The sequence below is a fragment of the Pectinophora gossypiella genome, chromosome 7, assembly GCF_024362695.1.
Source record: "Pectinophora gossypiella chromosome 7, ilPecGoss1.1, whole genome shotgun sequence".
Classification (NCBI taxonomy): Eukaryota; Metazoa; Arthropoda; class Insecta; order Lepidoptera; family Gelechiidae; genus Pectinophora; species Pectinophora gossypiella.
Window position 1 is genome coordinate 6,926,535 of NC_065410.1, and position 19,161 is coordinate 6,945,695.

General features: G+C 38.0%; 2 protein-coding genes across 3 annotated transcripts; one reads left to right on the forward strand and one right to left on the reverse strand.

Moving 5' to 3' along the window:
- The first annotated feature begins 2,936 nt into the window (after positions 1-2,936).
- On the forward strand, positions 2,937-16,538 carry LOC126367984 (protein cappuccino-like). 2 transcript variants are annotated; one of them, XM_050011803.1, is made up of 10 exons: positions 2,937-3,777; positions 5,179-5,358; positions 8,845-9,020; positions 9,931-11,704; positions 11,786-12,174; positions 12,271-12,480; positions 13,244-13,384; positions 13,821-14,004; positions 14,642-14,972; positions 15,470-16,538. In XM_050011803.1, exons 1-10 carry the CDS (start codon positions 2,952-2,954, stop codon positions 15,579-15,581), a joined length of 4,323 nt encoding a protein of 1,440 aa, XP_049867760.1. In that variant the 5' UTR covers positions 2,937-2,951; the 3' UTR covers positions 15,582-16,538. The 2 variants fall into 2 exon arrangements, with proteins under 2 accessions (XP_049867760.1, XP_049867761.1); XM_050011804.1 differs by lacking the exons at positions 2,937-3,777; positions 5,179-5,358 and adding an exon at positions 7,340-7,875.
- An 11-nt stretch (positions 16,539-16,549) lies between these two features.
- Positions 16,550-18,313, reverse strand: LOC126368055 (uncharacterized). Its single transcript, XM_050011925.1, has 2 exons — positions 17,932-18,313; positions 16,550-17,693 (listed from the first exon to the last, which is right to left on the reverse strand). Exons 1-2 carry the CDS (start codon positions 18,002-18,004, stop codon positions 16,606-16,608), a joined length of 1,161 nt encoding a protein of 386 aa, XP_049867882.1. The 5' UTR covers positions 18,005-18,313; the 3' UTR covers positions 16,550-16,605.
- Positions 18,314-19,161: the final 848 nt, after the last annotated feature.

Below are 19,161 nucleotides of genomic sequence, written 5' to 3' on the forward strand. Positions count from 1 at the left end.
ACTGCAGTTATCACTAGTACCTACTACTTATAAGTGCCAATCGCACTACAAAGGCATAGCTATTTTAAAGTACTTTTTGTACCGCATCCGGTTGATTGAGAGGAAGCCTGTGCCCAGCAATAGAACGATAGACTATTTATGTTATGTAAGAAATTATTGTTTGATTATCCTCGAATGGCATTGACTACTTGGCCGGACGTTTTCGTGTTAGAAAGCACAATTTCCAATTCACATGAGAAAAATCTGTGAAACGAAAATATCGTGTGAAAATCCACAATACTTAAAATATTTATAAACATAAGTAATTAATACGTGTGAGACTCTTTGTATGTTCAAAAAGATTAAGTGCTTTCTGTTTGTATGTCTTGTAGCAGCAACTTCTTACAACACAACCTACTTACATATCTACTTTAAAAATTTCTTTATTTCCATGTTGATACAACAGAGTTCTTAATATTTGCAACCAATCGTAAGTCAGTGTGGACAATACTTACGCTTTATTAAGGGACCGTGAAATTGGACGACTTAAGCGTCGAAATTACCTAACACCCTTTCTAATGTGATTTCACCTCATCACAGACAGGCCTACGCAGGGCCGAACAACTTCATCGGCCCAAGTTGTAGGTATTTATATGAAAGAAGGTAATTGGATAAATTGGAGATCCCACAAAATCTCGTTTTACTTACTGAATCTTTAAAAAATGTTTATTGGTTACAATAAAACTATTTATCTAACTTATCTATGTTTGATAAAGGTAGTTGTAGCGATAGAACATCTGAACTTTGTACTAAAGGTCTCCACAAAGTCAATAAATCTAATTTGCAACGGTGAGAAGTTCCTATCCTACCTACCCAGTTGTTACTTGTTACTTTATAACCGTTTTAAGTTAGGGAGCTTAGAACTTTGGCTACCTGTTCAACAGAACTATACCTCGCCTCCGAGACTAGTATGCAGAAACCATACACCGGACGGGAGTAGCCATAGCGTTAGTTGACAATATAATATTTTCTGCCACTTTCCGCAGGGCGAGAAGGTTTGTGGTTGTACCAATTGTCGATAACAGGACTATCGATAAATTCAAAAATTCGTTCAGGGAAATCAGGTTTAAGACATGATAAAAAAGAGTTATAAAACAGTTAAAAATGGAATCGAATGGAGGAAATGGCATGTAAAACAAGTAAAAGTGCCAAGCTTAGTAAGTACACTAAAGTTTTCGCCACAACTACGATATATTGTACTAACTCTAAGCTAAAACTTAATAATAACTAAACTAACAACTAATAACAACTAATAACTAAACTAATAACTTAACTTAATTTAAATTTTCCATGAGCATCTGCATCTTTCAACCCCACTGGGAAAACATAATTGTAATTGGCATACAGAATATAGGTAAAAATAGGGACCACTAAGTTTGACCTGGACTGAAACGAGCTTGTCTAAAGCGAGGTTTTATTCACAAATATCATAATAAGTATCCGAATATGATTCTAATAAATGGCGCTTTCGTGGTTTTACTATTTATAAGCATATTATTCCTTATTCTATGCTATAAGGCAACTAAGTATGCAGAAAAATGCAGTTTAGCCTTTGTCATTGACATTTCTATCGATAACCATCTATAAACCGGTAAATCACTAGCGTTCTATGAAAGTGACAACTATGATATCTACGACAGCTAGAAAACAATCGCCGCTTGACTGATCCGCGTAAAATGTATAAAGCACGTTGGTCAACAAATCCGTAAACAACAGGACGGTTTTTTTTTTATACAAAATAATAATTAAATGATTTTTAAATTAATCCAACATCAGTGAATTAACGTCTATGTGCACGTGCGTCATGTTCAAATAATCCACCTCGTGTTATTCCCGGCGCAAAGGTGCCCATCAAACTAGCCGCGTTTCCACGCTGGATAGCGATGGACAACCATTGCACAAGATATGACCGGAGCGGGCGTCATAACCACGTTCTCTCAATCGCCGGCCCACCTCAGCCACAAATGCCTTCGCCTCCACACACCAGGAGCCCGCAGCTTCCACCGCGAACGGCACGAAAATATATTGCTGGGCGAGGGCTGAGTATTTTTCCCGCTTTTTCACCGCTGCGCAGGACGCACAGGACGCACAGGACGGTTATAATTAATAATTATATTTTTTACGAGAAGTAGGTAAATAGAACTAATGTGATATCTTAAAATTATTAAAAGATGAAGCCTACGCCCCCTTTTTGTAACAAAAAACCGTACAATAGGCATTTTTCAAGGACGTAGTTTCAGTCACGCACCTAGATTCAGTCAAGCGCGCAGGCCGACTGCAAGTAGTTTTTATAAAACTATCTGTCCTGGGAACAATAGGTTCGCAGAGGGGAACGCTTGCGTATTATGTCTACTCCTTTCCCGGTGTTGCTCTTTGGCAGAGACTGATTAATCCACAATTTAGTAAGGATGGTTAACGATCTTACCAATATTGTTCACGTGTCCCTGTTTTGTTTTTAACCGGAATGGCGGAATTCTAAAACTTTTTTGTATTTAGTTTTGTAAGGGGTAGCGACATCTAAAGAGACATTTACGTAATATATTTAGTACGAAGTTCTCGTATAAGAATATAGATGGCGCTGAAATGAAAAGTGGATGAAAAAACCGTTTCCGGTGAATGTTTTCTGAATGTTACATGAAAAGCCAGGTTTATTTTTTGTGCGATTTCAGGATTTATAATTGAAGATTGTTTAAACTTCACGTTAAATCTGTACGCATCCAAAATATTGATTTTAGGTTCTTTTAAATGCGCATGCTCCACACGAGGTGTTACTTGAAATCTGTCTGGGCTGTGAATCTCTTCTATAATAGATTTAATTTCAGTAATTCCTGTATTGTGTACTGTTTGACTCGATATAAAAGAATTTCATGGTATTTCCTATCAATGAAAGAACATAGAACATATTTCCAGAGATGGGTAACATTCAAGCACATGACAAGCAATCAAAGTCAGGCAAGTCACCTGGCAAAGGTAAACAATTCATACGGAACTTGAATAGAAAATCCCCGGGGAGAGACAGCAAGAAGCATGGAAGGAAAAAGAGCGATACGAAACGCGATGTTATCGATAGAGAGTATGATAAAACACCCGATTCCGATAACAATGAAACGATCGAAGCATCGGATAACGATACGGTCGAGTGCGTGTTCAAAACATTGGTTAAGGAAGGGGAGAGCGCGGAGAGTGGTAGCGTGCAGTCTGAGGTAACGGTGACCAGGTGCGGCGCGCGGTCAGCGACCCGCGACGAGCGCGCCGCCACCTCGCCCGCCGACCACTCCGCCTCCGACTCAGTGTTCACGGAGCCGCTTACGCCGCTCGCCGTCGAGCTCAACCAGTGCTACTACTCCGCGGAGAGTGACAGTGCGCACGACGAGCCGCCTCGCACGCTCACGCCGCACGCGTCGCCGCCGCCCGCGCAGCTCGTGCGCTCTCCCGAAGAGATGCCGCACGACAACGCAGCCTCCTCGCTATCCACTGACGATATGGAAAAAGAAGAAAAAAGTGACGTTTTCGATGACAGCAGTGACAGGGGCGAGGATGAAAAGGTTATGGGCGCTTTATTATCCGGGCTGCGAGCTGGCGAGCACCTAGAGCGCAGCACGCACGAGTGCAACCATGACTTCCACGAAAACCGGCTGAAAGCGTCTCCGGGGCAGACCTCGTTTACGATAACCAGGCATCGCAAGGTGGAATTGCCTCCTGTCAGTTGTGATTCTTCGCTCACCATACTCGATAACGGTCAGTCAGCTGTATGCTTTTAATTCTGTTGTCATGCACTGTATTTTTATGGAGAATCTTTATATCCAAGACGAGTATTACATATATAATGATACAATCCCACGTAAGTAGGTATATCGTATAAGACAATCATAACAACCGCTTGTTGACATTGTTTACATAAACTGATGGTACCTACCTATGCGTGAATAGTAGCTGATCTACTTACAAGGTACCATATACTTGAGTAGTTACGAATTTTTTTTCACCTTTTCTGTATAGTCGAGAACCAGTTTGTTGATACTTATTCCCTGGGTAAACCAAAATAATGTGACATTTGCAACAAGCGATTACCGCTCTAAACACGTTGAATTAAAGACATTAAAAAGTCTCTACTAAATCTACCATTGTTGCTCTTCTGAACAAGCAAGTAGGTAAGTACTCGTATTTACCATTGACTATGAAAGATTGCATTCGTATCAGAGAATACCCGAGTCATTATAAGAATATGACCAATGCTAGTCAGCTTAGGTGCCTAACAAAATTCAGACTACCTTTTGAATGGAATGTTACGGACTGAAATACATTACCTATATATTAATAGATAAATACCACCAATTTATTAATATCTTTACACTATAGTTGATATCCTTCTGACAACAATAATACAATACCATGTATTCGGAAGAGCTATTGTTGCACACGGCCTAGAGTTTTGTACCGTGGACGTTAGAGTTACTAAACCGTGCTAATTTGCTTACAAATGCAACGTTTAGCTTTGGTCGGCAAATTTCCTAATCCCATTTAAGTGGTATGTAAATACTCTACAGCCTAGTAAACAGGCTTTCTAGTTGCCGTTGGAATAAAATGACAACAGTTGTAGCAAAGCTACTTTCAAAGATGGACCGCATGATATCTTGTGTTTACGTGCATTTTTTCTTTAAATTGGGTATTGTATTTTTATAGCTTGATATTACTATTGATTTCGACGGTAGATTGCTTTGAGATATATGTACTTACGTAGATAATTATGTCCGATTGCCAACGTAGTATAGGTAATTTATCTAGGTTTGAAAATATTCAGCAATGTTTGATGTGATTTTATTTCATATGAATGTAGAGTCGTATAGCTAGAAAATTTTGGCTGTATGCTCTAGCAAAATCATACTCTATTCATGTCCCTAGCTCTGTTCCGTTTCCACGGGATTTGCTTACCTAACCCTGAAGATTTGCCTAGTCTTTTACAGAAGCGACTGCCTGTCTGATCTTCCAACTCGAGAAGGGAAAACCAGCTCAATACAGGTTTTTCAAAGTCGGGAATGTGGGTTTCTTCACGATTTTTCCCTTCACCGCTGAGCACATGATATTCATTAATGTTTTAGAGCCAGCTTTTTAATTGTTATTGAAATACGTATGTTTCAGTTGTAGAGGAAAAGGAAAAGGAGAGAAGACCAGCGAGCATGAGTGACGTGCCGATGTCGGACTCGAATGTACTCCGGAAGGTGGCCTCTCTGACCCTCGACAAGCACGTCGAGGCGAGAGTGCACCGTCCCAAGTTCGTGCCGGAAAAACTTGACTTCCAGCTCTATGAGAAATTTGAAGGTATATTTGGCGCTAAGCTCTTTGTACTTAAGTAAATAGTAGCCCGGACCGACCGCTTAACGTGCCCTCTGAAGCACGGATCATCTTTCTTTCGTACAATCGATTGATCAATCTGCAATATCCTAATCAAACAAGGGATCACAACGTGATATTGTTGTGATATGTCCTCACCGGAATTTGAACCCAGGACCTCCGTGAGTAACACTCCACCAAAGCGCCATGCGCCACGGAGGCCTTTAGGTTAGTAGTTTTTGATTAGGGATCATTATTCTCCTCTCGGTAGGTACTTCCGTTAGTCGAATAAACTGAATCACCATGCTAACAATATTCCACCAGTCGGAAACTTCTTCTGTGTGCGGGTAGAATCTGCTGCTCTAGAAGTGGCCTGCACAGGCAGAAAATAGTGTATAGCTACGCCTTCTACGAGACAATAATCAAATCGTCTGAAATAGAAAGAAGAAGAAAGAAAAAAATATTTATTCGGCAAAAAATTAACATTACTTACTTAGAGATAAATAGACGTCTAAGGCTTAGAATTAATTGTTTAGAATCGATATGTGTGTAATCTAACTCTCCTAATTTATGTCCTTTTTCTTGCTTCCAACATGATTACATGTTAATAATGCCTTTCAGCGTTTCGGTCCGAGACGTCCAGATCGAGTTTTTACCACAACATTAAATTGCGCGTGTATCTACTCTAAATGTCTACCAACACATTGTATTACCTATTAGATAAGTAGGTATTAAGTCTCATCACAAATTTAAGAGCCACGCTCTTGTCGGTGTAGCATTCTTCATGCTACTTTTTAGGGAAAAATAGGACAGTGTTTCCCTGTTGCCTTCCGCCCCGCAGTACTCTGTCTGACGCGAGTGGGATGGCGCCCAGAGTAGTCTATTTCAAAGCCGTACTAGGACTCCTGTCCGCCGCCTATTTAAAGTCTAATGCAGTTATTTATAAAACTGTTCGAAATTTATAACTTCGAATACTGTGATTTCTTCATCAGAAAATATTTACTGTAATCATTATTGGTTATTTTATAACAGGTGATCTACTATTTCAGTTTGCTGTTATTCCTTTGTCCGGCCAAGTAGTTAATGCCATCTGCGGCAAATCTACAATAAGTCACGTCAAAAAAAAAGCTGTTATTCCATTATGATCAACTATTTTAGATATCTACCTATTTATGTATCTTATTTTTATCTACTTACCTTTTTTATGTTTTTGTTTTATTTATTTATGGAGAATGCTACACCGACAAGAGGGTGGCTCTTAACTTAATGATGACGATGACCTATTTATTATCTGCGAAATACTCCACTTCAAACTTAGGCTACCTACGCCATTGTCCATACTTTGTTCGTGTCCATAAAGGTGGCGTGTGATTCCATTTAATAGGTTTTTTTTACCTTGGATGGGTTTGCTCTTGGCCCCAGACTTGCCCGAAGGCATTGACGAGACCTACGATGGAGCGAGCTCGCCCAGAAGGTGCCCGTTCACTCTGGCATAGAAAGCACCTGGATTTATATGCATTCGGAAATACAGAAGACGGCAGAGAATTCCACTCCTTAGCAGTACGCATAAAGTAGGACGATGCGAAGCGCTTTGTGCGAATAGTTGGGATATCCACCAAATAGGGATGGAACCCGGCCGTACGAGCGACGTGCGTCTGTTGTCCGAAGATAAAAGGGGGATGGTGGAATGAGCTCGTGTAGATCACGAGTACACTCCCCGAAGTGCAGTCCCGAAGAGTAGTTCAGATTATAAATGCATTAGGTGGTTATTTATGTTCTAAGTACTGTTGTTATGTAGGTGCAACATTCTACTTAGTCATAACATCACCTTGACCAAGATGATTGCTTTCCTTCCTTATCAAAATATTTTCGATCAATTGTCGCGCTTATCGCTTACGTTGGCGAACTGAATGGACATAGTGATAAGACAGTTTATCTTCTACTAGCGGATCCATATCTTCATAAATCATCAGTCTCGACATGTATAAAGTACTAAGTGGTCAGGGCATACGTGACTAGAAATTGTGAAGTGATAAAATTAAGTTGAAATGCAGTTATCCGCAAGTAGAGTGCATTTTACGAGCAGTTCTGTAGCACAGTTTAATTATGTCCGGTTTTTGGGCAAGACTGGCTCAACACAGAGAGGAATTGAAGACATAGTGACTGTTTTAGGCTTGCATAACGATAACTCCGCTTCATTAGACAAAACATTAGCCTTCGTATCCAAAAGGCTCCGCTGTAAGATCAGGAGGCTCAGAAATAGACGTGCTCTGGTACATATACCTGTAAAGAAAATTAACTTTAACTTTCAAAAATCTATAGAGTGGTTCATTTTTGTTATTTTTGCAATCACGCTAGACACTCGTGAGATAAAATTCGTGTGTGATTGGAAAATTGGTACTGTAATGTGTTTTTGTGAATGGACTAGTTTAAATACTAGTCTGTACGAAATTAATATTTCGAGCAATATGGATGTTTCTTCCGGGGGAATAAAATTATATACAAGTAAGTTTATTTAGGTAATCATAATAGATAGATAAAATACTTTATTGAGCACAATGGACACAAAATACAGAGATAAGGACAACATATACAGAAAAGCACAACAGGCATAATCTCGTTAATTTTATTATCAATTAAAACTATATGTAGGTATTTAACTACTTAAATGCCTATTTCCGGTTTGCAAGTATAGTAATAGCATAGTATAAGTAATAATACTACGTTTAGCATGTAATAAATAGCATGTTATTATTTACCTAATCTTACCTAAAATTTAGTTTATTATACTCTTATTGAATATTAAAGTGGACTGTAGGTATGAGAAAATTGCGGGAATAATAAATTTGGAATAAAACTAATAAGAGATGTAGAGCAATGTACACGAAAATATTGGTAGACGGAAGTATGCCTTTAAAGAAAAAAGACTCACCACTAGGACCTACTGTAATAAGCATAGGTACATCTACCATTAAATAGGAATCGTCACGCAATTTCTCGAAAGGGTTAGCCTAGAATTAAATATACAGGATTACTTGCAGCGTACAGCTAAATTAAACATTTAATAGGAGAAACCTACTGTTGTTTTACTAAATGAAAACGTATAAGACAAACTTTTGAAACTCTTGTTAAATAAACTGCTTGTTATGTGCAAAAAAATATTTCAATTTTAAAAACTACTAATTTCACAATCACAATCTTCATAAATGCTCATATTAAAGTCAGACTGGAGCACTTTTTTCGAAAGGTTAAAGTTTAAACTAGTAACGAAGAAAGAGAGCAAGAATGGCATAATACAATATCCTTGAACTCACTTTTAAAAGTTAAACAGTGCAATAAGCACTTAAATGAAACAGTCTTCCACAAACTTCTTCACTCGATTTTAGTTTTTGTAAATATTTTTATTTCCATGTGTTAATATTAGGAGATTTGATTATTTAGTCACGTTAAAAACAATATCATTTGCATTTCCAGGGCAGATGCTTTTGAACTTTTTCCTGTCATCAGTAAATGAGAACAGTCATTTGAAACACCTGTTGAGTAGCCAGGACCAGAAGAACCTTGTGATTCAGTATTGTACCCACCTGCTGGCTGCTGGAGTGTTGCGCCAGATAGCTGATAAAGATGCGCCCACAGAAAATATTTTCAAGGTAACTTTAAAACTGTTGTATTCATTTTTTTTCTTGGTAAATATTGATTGGTTGATGATTCTCTATTCATATGAAACTTTCATAAACTTACGACTAGGTGTCCGAAAAGGTCAACAAAATAAATAGTCTACTTACTATATTGTTGTCTTATATAGTGAAAATGATGTGTGGGCCTTGTTGTGAAAACACATTCAGATGTAATTTTTGCTAACAAAACTTTGCGAAAGACAAAGCGTTTCAAACCAGGTAAAACTGTACCCGGAATGAAGTTAATTGAAACGAAAGAGTTGGTTGGTATTGGTGTTCTTGAGCCGTTTTCCACAATTCAATATCTGAGTGCCTATTTTACATGTGAACATATTGGGGAGAATGTGATTTTCCAAAGGCGTTTACGTGATTTTCATTATAACGCTACAGTAATATGTATAAGAGTGTGTCACGCTCTGGTTGTTTGAGGCTCCCTCACTGGCTCGGACTCAGACCTTTGGTAATGAGATATTTATGAACTATAACTATATCAAAATATGAATAATATAGGTAATGTAAATTCGCTGCACAATGGAGCACAGGTGTTACCTTATTTATATATATATATATATATATATATATGTATATGTATATAGGATTGCAGCTGCAATTGCAATAATCTTCCTTTGGAAGTCAATAGTATATGCTACATGCAAAAATATCCTAAATTCTTTTGTCTTTTTTGCAAATGTCTAATTAAATATCATATTATTATAATGTTATCAACTTATATACCCAGTACCATGTTTTATGAAAATATGGATAACATATCACAAACAGGAATCACAAATTATTATTTTCAATCTAAACTTATTTGTGAAGTGATAATTATGAGATTTTAAGTTCATCTGATTGTCTAACAGATTTAATTATTCTTTTTCAGCCAAATTTAATGTACTATTGGTCTTACATGGAGCCACCAGCATCACAGCCGGTAACTCCCGGCAGACTCCACATGTCCGCCTGGCCTCCTGACAAGGATACATGCACAACAATGCCAGGTGTCTTCTCCAACCGCACCTTAGATAACCGCTACCTCAATCAAAACAACAATGAAGAAGTAAATGACCTAAGTGAAGCAAAAACAGTTATTGCACAGTTAAAGCGCAAACTAGAAGATTTAGAATATCAGTTAGAAAAACAAAAACTAACAGCTCAAATTGAGTCTCTCAACAAAAACTTAGAGAAAGATTTAGAAACAAATACTACGCAGAAAAAGAAAGATGTTGACTTAATCAGCAGAGAGGTACAAACATGTGATTTTTCCAATGAACTAAATAAGGTAACTAATAATAACCCTGTGATAAATATACTTGAAAAAGATCCTATTAGAACAAATGTAAATAGCTTAGGTGTAAGTAATGCTTGTAAAAATGAATATGAGCCTGAAGTAAGATCTGAAAAAATAGAGAACTATTGTAAGTTAAATAAAAGTAGGGATTATAAACCATTTCGAAAAGATGATACTGTAGACAATGAAGTTTGTAATGACGACACAAAAAGTGTGGTTCCGTTGGAACCTGAGAAGCACTATGAAATAGGATCTGAACGCAACAGTTTCACAACTACTTGTGAAAGTTTTTCTGATGGTTCATTCTGCAGCACATATACCTCAACTGAAGCAATAAATAGCAAATTGATAAGTACCTCAGATTTAGATACAAGACAAGAAACATCTTCACTAAAGAGTGTAAATGTAACACCTTGCACACAGGTTTTATATTCAATTGTCGTTAAAAAGCATTCTGCTGAAGGTATTCTACCTACAGACTCTATAAAGCTGAAAGAAGACTTGTCTTCGAAGCATACAGAAACAGAACTCGAAAGTGAAAAGTCACATTCTCATATAGAAAGCGAGCTGACGCTCCTGCCCTCGTTAGAATCATTAGCGACGTCAAGATTAGAAGGGCAAACATCCCCAACACAGGCTAGCGGCCCTGGTGCATCCGCGTCTGCATCTCCGCCTCCGATGCCAGGCGCGGTGCCACCGCCGCCGCCTATGCCCGGGACGAATCATACGCCTCCGCCATCGGTGCAACTAACGGACTCAGTACCAGCCCCACCTCCGCCACCGATGCCTCCTTGTGCCTTTGTTGGCGCCCCGCCACCACCTCCCCCGCCGATGCCAGGAATGTGTCCGCTACCCCCACCGATGCCAGGAATGGCACCTCCGCCACCACCTATGCCTTGTATGGGTCCACCGCCCCCATTAATGCCAGGAATGGCACCTCCGCCACCACCGATGCCTTGTATGGGTCCACCGCCCCCATCAATGCCAGGAATGGCACCTCCGCCACCACCGATGCCTTGTATGGGTCCACCGCCCCCACCAATGCCAGGAATGGCACCTCCACCACCACCGATGCCTTGCATGGGTCCACCGCCCCCACCAATGCCAGGAATGGCACCTCCTCCTCCGCCGATGCCAGGCGCAGGACCACCTCCTCCACCATTGCCCGGTATGGGTCCCCCTCCTCCGCCGATGCCGGGTGCTGGTCCTCCGCCGCCCCCGATCCCCGGGATGGCCCCACCTCCTCCACCGATGGCGGGCGCAGGGCCGCCGCTTCCACCGGGCATGCCCGACTGTGTACCTCCCCCTCCTGGACCCATCCCATTTCCAGCGCCTCCAGTAGGCGGATGGACCGCTCAACGTGCAAGTAAGTCTTTATCTCAATTATATATTGGCTACCTTTGAGAGTACCTGAGACTAGTACTCAAAAGATCTATTCTTTTCACAGCCTTACGAAAAACTCCGATAAAGCCGGTTGCTCCGATGAAACCTTTATATTGGACGCGAATATTGGCAGCTCCACCTCCACAAGCGGTCGACCACGGTGAGCTAGTGCCGACGAAGCCGCTGTGGCTGGAAATAGAAGAAACCAAATTAGACAACATTGACGAATTCACGGACCTGTTTTCTAGACAAGTCGTTAAAGCGCCAGTGAAGAAAAAGGTCGAAGTCAAAACGAAAATTCAGCCCGTAAAGGTATTAGACAGCAAAAGATCGCAGAACGTTGGTATACTCGCTCAGAGTTTACATGTTGAATTCTCAGAGATTGAAAACGCAATATACAATTTTGATACCTCAGTTGTCAGCTTAGAAGCATTACAACAGATTTATGAATTGGTAAGTAAGTAGCCACTAATTATGGGATGCAAGTAATTGACAATACTAAATATTTATTTTTTTATGTTATGTCTATGTTCTTAATGTACATTTCAGAGAGCATCAGAAGAGGAATTATCATTGATAAAAGAGCATTTGAAGACAAAACCTGAAATTCCATTGGACAAGCCAGAAGCATTCTTGCATGATTTGTCTGGAATACCAAATTTTGCGGAAAGGATTTCTTGCTTCATGTTCCAAGCGGAGTTTGAAGACGCAGTGAGCACAACAATGCACAAATTGGATAACCTGAAACATACTTGTGAGGTGAGATATTTTGATAATATTTTTGAACGTAAGCAGTCAAGTCTGCCACTAATATTTGTAAAACGGTATGCACAGGCGGTATTCAAAACTGTCGTGCATTACGATTTTATTTTCATGTTATGAAGTATTATATCAGTCAGTTCTCTTTAGTTACTGTATATCTTTACTGAGTATTATTAATATTTTTTTGTTATCTATTGACAAAGGAGTTTTTAAATTTGCAATACATTAAATCTGGCCATTATGCGAAAAATGTACAGGAGCAATTTAAAAAGAAATATACTTTCTTATTATTAATGGCTTGCAATGTACTTTTTTATATAAAAATATGGCCTGACATAAATATATAAATAAATAATGATTTATTATTTTGGCGATTTTATTCTATAACATTACTTTTATGTATTTTTGCTATGATTAATTGGTATTTTCATTAATTTATTTAAATGTTTATAATTTATATATCTTCTTGACATTATTATTTGCATGTTATAATTTTCATAGCTAAAAAATGTTGACCTAATGCTAAATGCTGACCAGATGCAAACTGTACCTATCTACCACTTTTAAAGCGAATAAATTTTATTTTAATTTTTAATATTGTAATGTGACTAATTTTTATCTTGACGTGTAATACGAATTATTACCAATAAATTATATGAATATGAATAAATGAATTATGAATTTAAATCCTGAACATTTTTAAATAGAGACTCCTTGTACAAGAAATAATTTACACTACAAGATTTGTTTTCCATTTCAGTTTCTCATGACAAATGAATCTCTCAAGAAGTTGTTTGCTATAATCTTGACTCTTGGCAACTACATGAATGGTGGCAATGGTCAAAGAGGACAAGCTGATGGATTTGGACTAGAAATCTTGTCCAAGCTGAAAGACGTAAAGGTAAATGTTACAGCCAAAGCTACCTGATTGAAAACTCACTACTTACGTTAAGTTAGGGACAGTTTGGACCAAGAGCAGTGCGAGGCGAGTATTTTTTGATAATACTATCTACTGGTAGAGAAATATGTCAGGGTCGAAGTAAATAGAATCCCATAGTCTCTGCATAACCCAGTGGGATACAGGTGTAAGTTTATCTACCTACTGAAAAATCAGCTTTATGACCTTTTCACAACGCGCAATACTGTTCAAACATCAACAAGGACGGCTCGCGGCACTCCTAGGATTCAAGAAAATTTCCAAGCGTCAATTTCCAAGAGACGAAAAGCACTGAACTTTCTAGTTTTTTTAATCATTCCGATCATCATATTTTACAAGTAGACAAATGAATATTTTTATTCACAAAGTCCGTGTCGTAATGGTAGTTGTGGCATTCCAGTCGAAGCAGTCTAACGTGACGCTGCTGCACTTCATAGTGCGCACGTACATGCGGGCGTGCGGCGGCGCACTGGCCGCGGGCTGCGTGCTGCCCACGCCGGAGCCGGGCGACGTGGCGCGCGCCGCCGCACTCGACTTCGCCGACGTCGCCGCGCATCTCTCTGCCTTGAGGAAGGAACTCACAGGTATAGACCACCTTCCTAGAGTTATCCCGTTTTCACTCATTCCTAAAGATTTTTTTTTGAATTATTCAAACTTCGTCCGATCCAAACTTTTGCGACGGAAAATTCCACTTGATATCAACTGAGAATCATGGCCTAATCATCCCTCAAAGTTTTCGTTACGTGTCACTAACACCCTGTATATATAGTGTAAATTTAGAAACATGTCAAGTTAACGTATGATAAAATTTTACGTGCACTCCGAAGCAATAGTCTGAAATGAAAACTACTAAATCTAAACAGTCACCCATCCATAACTGATAAATGAATATAACAGCCTCCGTGGTCTAGTGGTTGAGCGTTGGGCTCACGACGTCACGATGGCTCAGGTTAGAACATTACAGGCTGATCACCTGATTGTCCAAAAAGTATGATGATCAATGCTACGGAAGGCACGTTAATCCATTGGCCCCGGTTACTACTTACTGATGTAAGAAAGTATTCGTTACATGAGCCATGTCAGGGGCATCTGGCGGCTCAATAATAACACTGATACCAGGGTTGATGAGGTTGGTAATTCACCTCACAACCCACACGATAGAAGAGAAGAAGAATATACCTCTTCAACTGTACATTTTGAACAATATTCGTTTTTCCACAGCATGTCAAGAAAAAACAAAGAAGGTGATAGATACCGATCAACAATCTGCAGAGGAATCGTCATCCCATGACAGCGGCAAAAGACATGACACGTTCAAGGACAAAATGACAACATTCCTAAACGCTGCCGAAGAAAAACTTAAGACTGAAAACGAAAACTTGGAAGAATGTCGAACTAAGTTTCTGGCAACTGTGAAGTTTTATCAATACACCCCAAAATGTGGCAAAGTCGACGACTGTGAGCCTAAAGAATTCTTTTCCCTTTGGACGTCATTTTGTTCGGATTTTAAAGACATTTATAAGAAAGAGGAGCAGCTAGCCGTGAAAGAAAAGTAAGTTAAATTAATTTATCGTCATCGACTAAATAAGTTTCCTGCCCTCGCGGCACGGAAACCGCGCCGAGGGAAACGACCAATAGCCGTACGAACATAAGAGTTCGCTACGTAGATAGCATTCGCTACGTTCATTGCTGCTCATCCATTATGTCATCATCCCCAGCATTATCCCGTTTCTCACAGGGTCCACTTACCTAACCTGAAGATTTGACAGGTCCGGCTTTTTACAGAAGCGACTGCCTGTCTGACCTTCCAACCCGCGAAGGTCACATACCTCCGAAAATGCATGTCTCGGGAATGTGGGTTTCCTCACGATGTCTTCCTTGACCACTGAGCACGTGATAATCATTTATGATTCAAACATGTATTCGAAAACAAAATCGACAATCATTGGTTCAGACCTGTGCTGAATACGAACCTGGTTCCATTCATGCATTATTATTATTACTCATCCATTATTAATCAATGATTTATTTTTTAATGATTTGTTTCAGATTAAAAGAAGCGAAAAAACTTCAAGATGAGAGAAAGTCGGTAGTGACACAGCCTAAGAAGGAGGGCGGTCTAAAGGCACGCCTACAAAAATTGTCCGCCAGAAAGAGTTAGTGGCTTTGTTACTTCCTTATTAAGCACAAACTATTATTACAACTATATTTAACATTCCAGTTGCGGTTTGCTATAGAAGAAAGCATTCCAGTTGAATAAGTACCTGATTATTATGTTAAGATTTTGGTACAATAACAAGCATTTTTTGTTTACTCATTAATCAAATATAATGAGAGACTTTTCAGACTACTTCTCCAAAAAAATATAAATGGTGCTGTTCAGATTAAATGTGATAATTACCTATTTTCTCATTGCTTGGGGTACATAATTATTCAATAATATAATCAAATGACAGAGGCAGATATAAAAATAATTGTTGTAAATAAAGTAGATATTTGGATCAGATACATAATTATAGAATTATGTTGCTACCTATATTGCTACTCTTTATTTTGAACAGAATAATAATGGGTGGAAGATGTGTTGTGCCTGAGTGTAATAACAAGGGTCGTCATTTATACCCAAAAACATAGTTAAAAGATGCATATGTCTGTTAGTAATGAAATTAGAAGGTTAAAGAGAGGAAAATCTATACAACACCATCTATATATTTTTTGGGGAATGTAGATCCCCTGGAAAGCCCCTTATTGTAGACTATGATTGCAGCTCAAAGATTGGCTCACCAATATAACTCGCCTACTGATATATTGTAATTGTAATCCATTAAGATAGATATGTGTAACAAGCTTGTATTTATTACTGGAAATTGTAAATTTATTTATTTGAAAATCTGTCTTGCTAAAGACGGACAAGGGAACAAATAGTCATTTTGTATATTACTCCATATTGTAAATCATTTACCTATATTTTGCTCTTCATAAGTTTCACTATGTTACAGCACATAATTTGTACATTCAATCTTTGTTCTCATTATTATTATTTGTATCCGTACCTGAGGTATGCTTTCATTGTTAATTTAACAATTTGAATTGTCTTCAGATATTATTATCTATGAAAATGGTGCTGTATTTAAAGTTATTGTAAATATTTATTTATAGTAAACAAAGTTCAAAAGTTATATTTTTTATTTATAATCTAAACATTTCTCCTGCCATATTTTTTTAAATCGCTTCTCTATTTTTCTATTGTTAGAAAGGGATTCTTGCAATGCAAGTAAAGAACTTCTCAGAGCTTGCCACTGCATAAAACTGAGATGTTTTGTTAGTGATTGATTACTGTTCTCATTTCTGAACTTTTCTTCTTTCAACATAAACTTATTCAAAGAATCTTTATTTGTAACTCGTTCAGCTGTATGGATAATCTTTTCTTCAATAGGCTTGAAAAAGTTTTTGAAAATATCTCTAGATATCTTTTCTCCAAAATCTACAGCAGTATTTGTAACTTGAAGGGTTTTAGCATCTTTAGTTTTATCTGGCACTGAAATTGTCATAGGTTCTTCCTCCTCAAGAATATTTTCATTTATCTGGTTCACAAAATCTAAAATATTGTCAAAAGTATCCCCTTCTTCATCTTCAACAAGAGACTGATCAATTTCTATGTCTTTCTTTTGTGACCATTGGAATCTTCCAACATTATCTAGGTTCTTCATATCTAACCACTCCTCTATGTTATTGGGCAGCATGTAGTCAGCTGGCAAAAAATTTAATCCTTTTAATTTTAGCTTATCCAGAAAAGATTGTAAGTTTGTATACCAATTACATGAATGTTGCAACAGTACAGTACTCATTGACCAAACTCTGCTCAGAAGGGCAAATGGCATTAGTGACATCCAGTGACTTTCTCCTCTCTTTACTCTATCAAGGTAGAATACAGCTGCTACTTTTGAACAAACACAAATTCTTTCCATTATTTTAGAGAATGACAATAATCTCACTAAAACATATTCCAGCATCTGCCTCGTTGGTAAATATTGGTCATCATCTGTAGGCAAAACCGAATGAAAACTTTCTATATCTTTTAATATGTTTAGCCCTAAATATTTCCTTAATGCAGTGTTGACTTTTTTGAAGTTTCTATATCCGATATCATTGCGGAACTTTTTGTCGAATTTGTAGAGAAATCGGGAACAGATTGCAGCTTCTCTATGAAGGGGTGACTGCTTAGATAGAACCTTGATGATATTTTTACAAGTATGTGATAGTTGACGCACATCTGTAATAGAGAGTTTATTCAATATTAACATAAATAAGGCACCATGTCTCATTCGAATCTAAAAGACAAACCCATTTTCTCCACAAGAAAAACTTCAATTTTCATTTCTTTTTTTGTTACATTTTAAATAATTCCGAAAAGTAAACTTAATAATATTCAGTGAGTCCCTCTATCCATGATGATAACAAAATACAGTTTTGGTGGACTCAGGGGTTGGAGCAATAATATTGTCACTTACCAACATCACTGTTACATTTAGAGGTGTGTATAGGTGGAGGAAGAATAGAAGCATCATTCCATGGCTCCAGCATATTGATGTACCAAAGTTTTAGCAAATAACCTAAGTTTTATACAATTTGCAGGTTAAAAACTTTTAAGACCTTTTATCTATTTTAATTCAGGCGAGTTAATTATCTATTTTTCTATTGCACATGAACATTAATATTTCAGAAACTAACAACAGCTTGCAAATGTATCATTAACTTGATTTCAAATGATCCGAAGTAAATTGTTTGCTTATCTATGACAGTAGTTATATATCCAACGAAGCAGAAATACTATTTTACCCGTGCGTACCGTACATTCAGTACTACATAGTGTAACAGCAATGGACTGCTATTAACTGTCAAAAAAAGAGGCTGATTCTCGGAACTAAGCAGACTATAAGGTACACGTCCATTGCTGTGGCGGCTGCTACTTTATATTATTTTAGATATCATTACTTTTTTTTTTTTTGTTCTGGTTTTCCCCGAAGGGTAAGGCAAAGGGAACTATGCCCATACAGCCATGTCTTACGTATTTTTTTTCTTGATGATTAATGAAATGATGAAAGGTGATGAATGATGATGATGAAACCTAAGCCCCCACCCTCGGAGTAGACTCCTACTCCGAACCCCAAACGAATTAACTCAAAAGTCCGCATAAACTTTTGAGTTATGAAGCGGCTTCCCAGCACGAAGCGAAAATAGGCAGATACACTTTGTTTATTGAATACTCCAATATAATAACACTCGCGAATGTCTTCTGACTAACTTAATGCGATCATTAACCACAAAACACCACTTCGTATTAATTATTTAGATTACTCAATGAAGAAAGCAACTGTCCCGTTCCCGTTTCCCGCCGAAAAAACAGATATCATTACTTTAAACCAAATTCAAAAATAGAAGGTTGTGAATTGATCAGTTTAGGTGGGCTTCTTGTGTTTTAGGTTTTTTTTTTATTTTATTCTAAATAACACTATTATAACTATTGTTGTAAGGAATACCTTGCTTGTTGGAATTATACATTAAAAAGATATAACGGAAAATGCGTCCGTTTACTGAAAATAGTCTTGTATAAAATCTAAATCTGTGTTAATATTTTTTTATATTTAGACTTATCTGTTTTGGCACGATCTTGCCGTATCGTGTTATTTATTACCAGATTTGTTGCAATTTAGGTACCTGCCCTACATGGTTGCAACTTG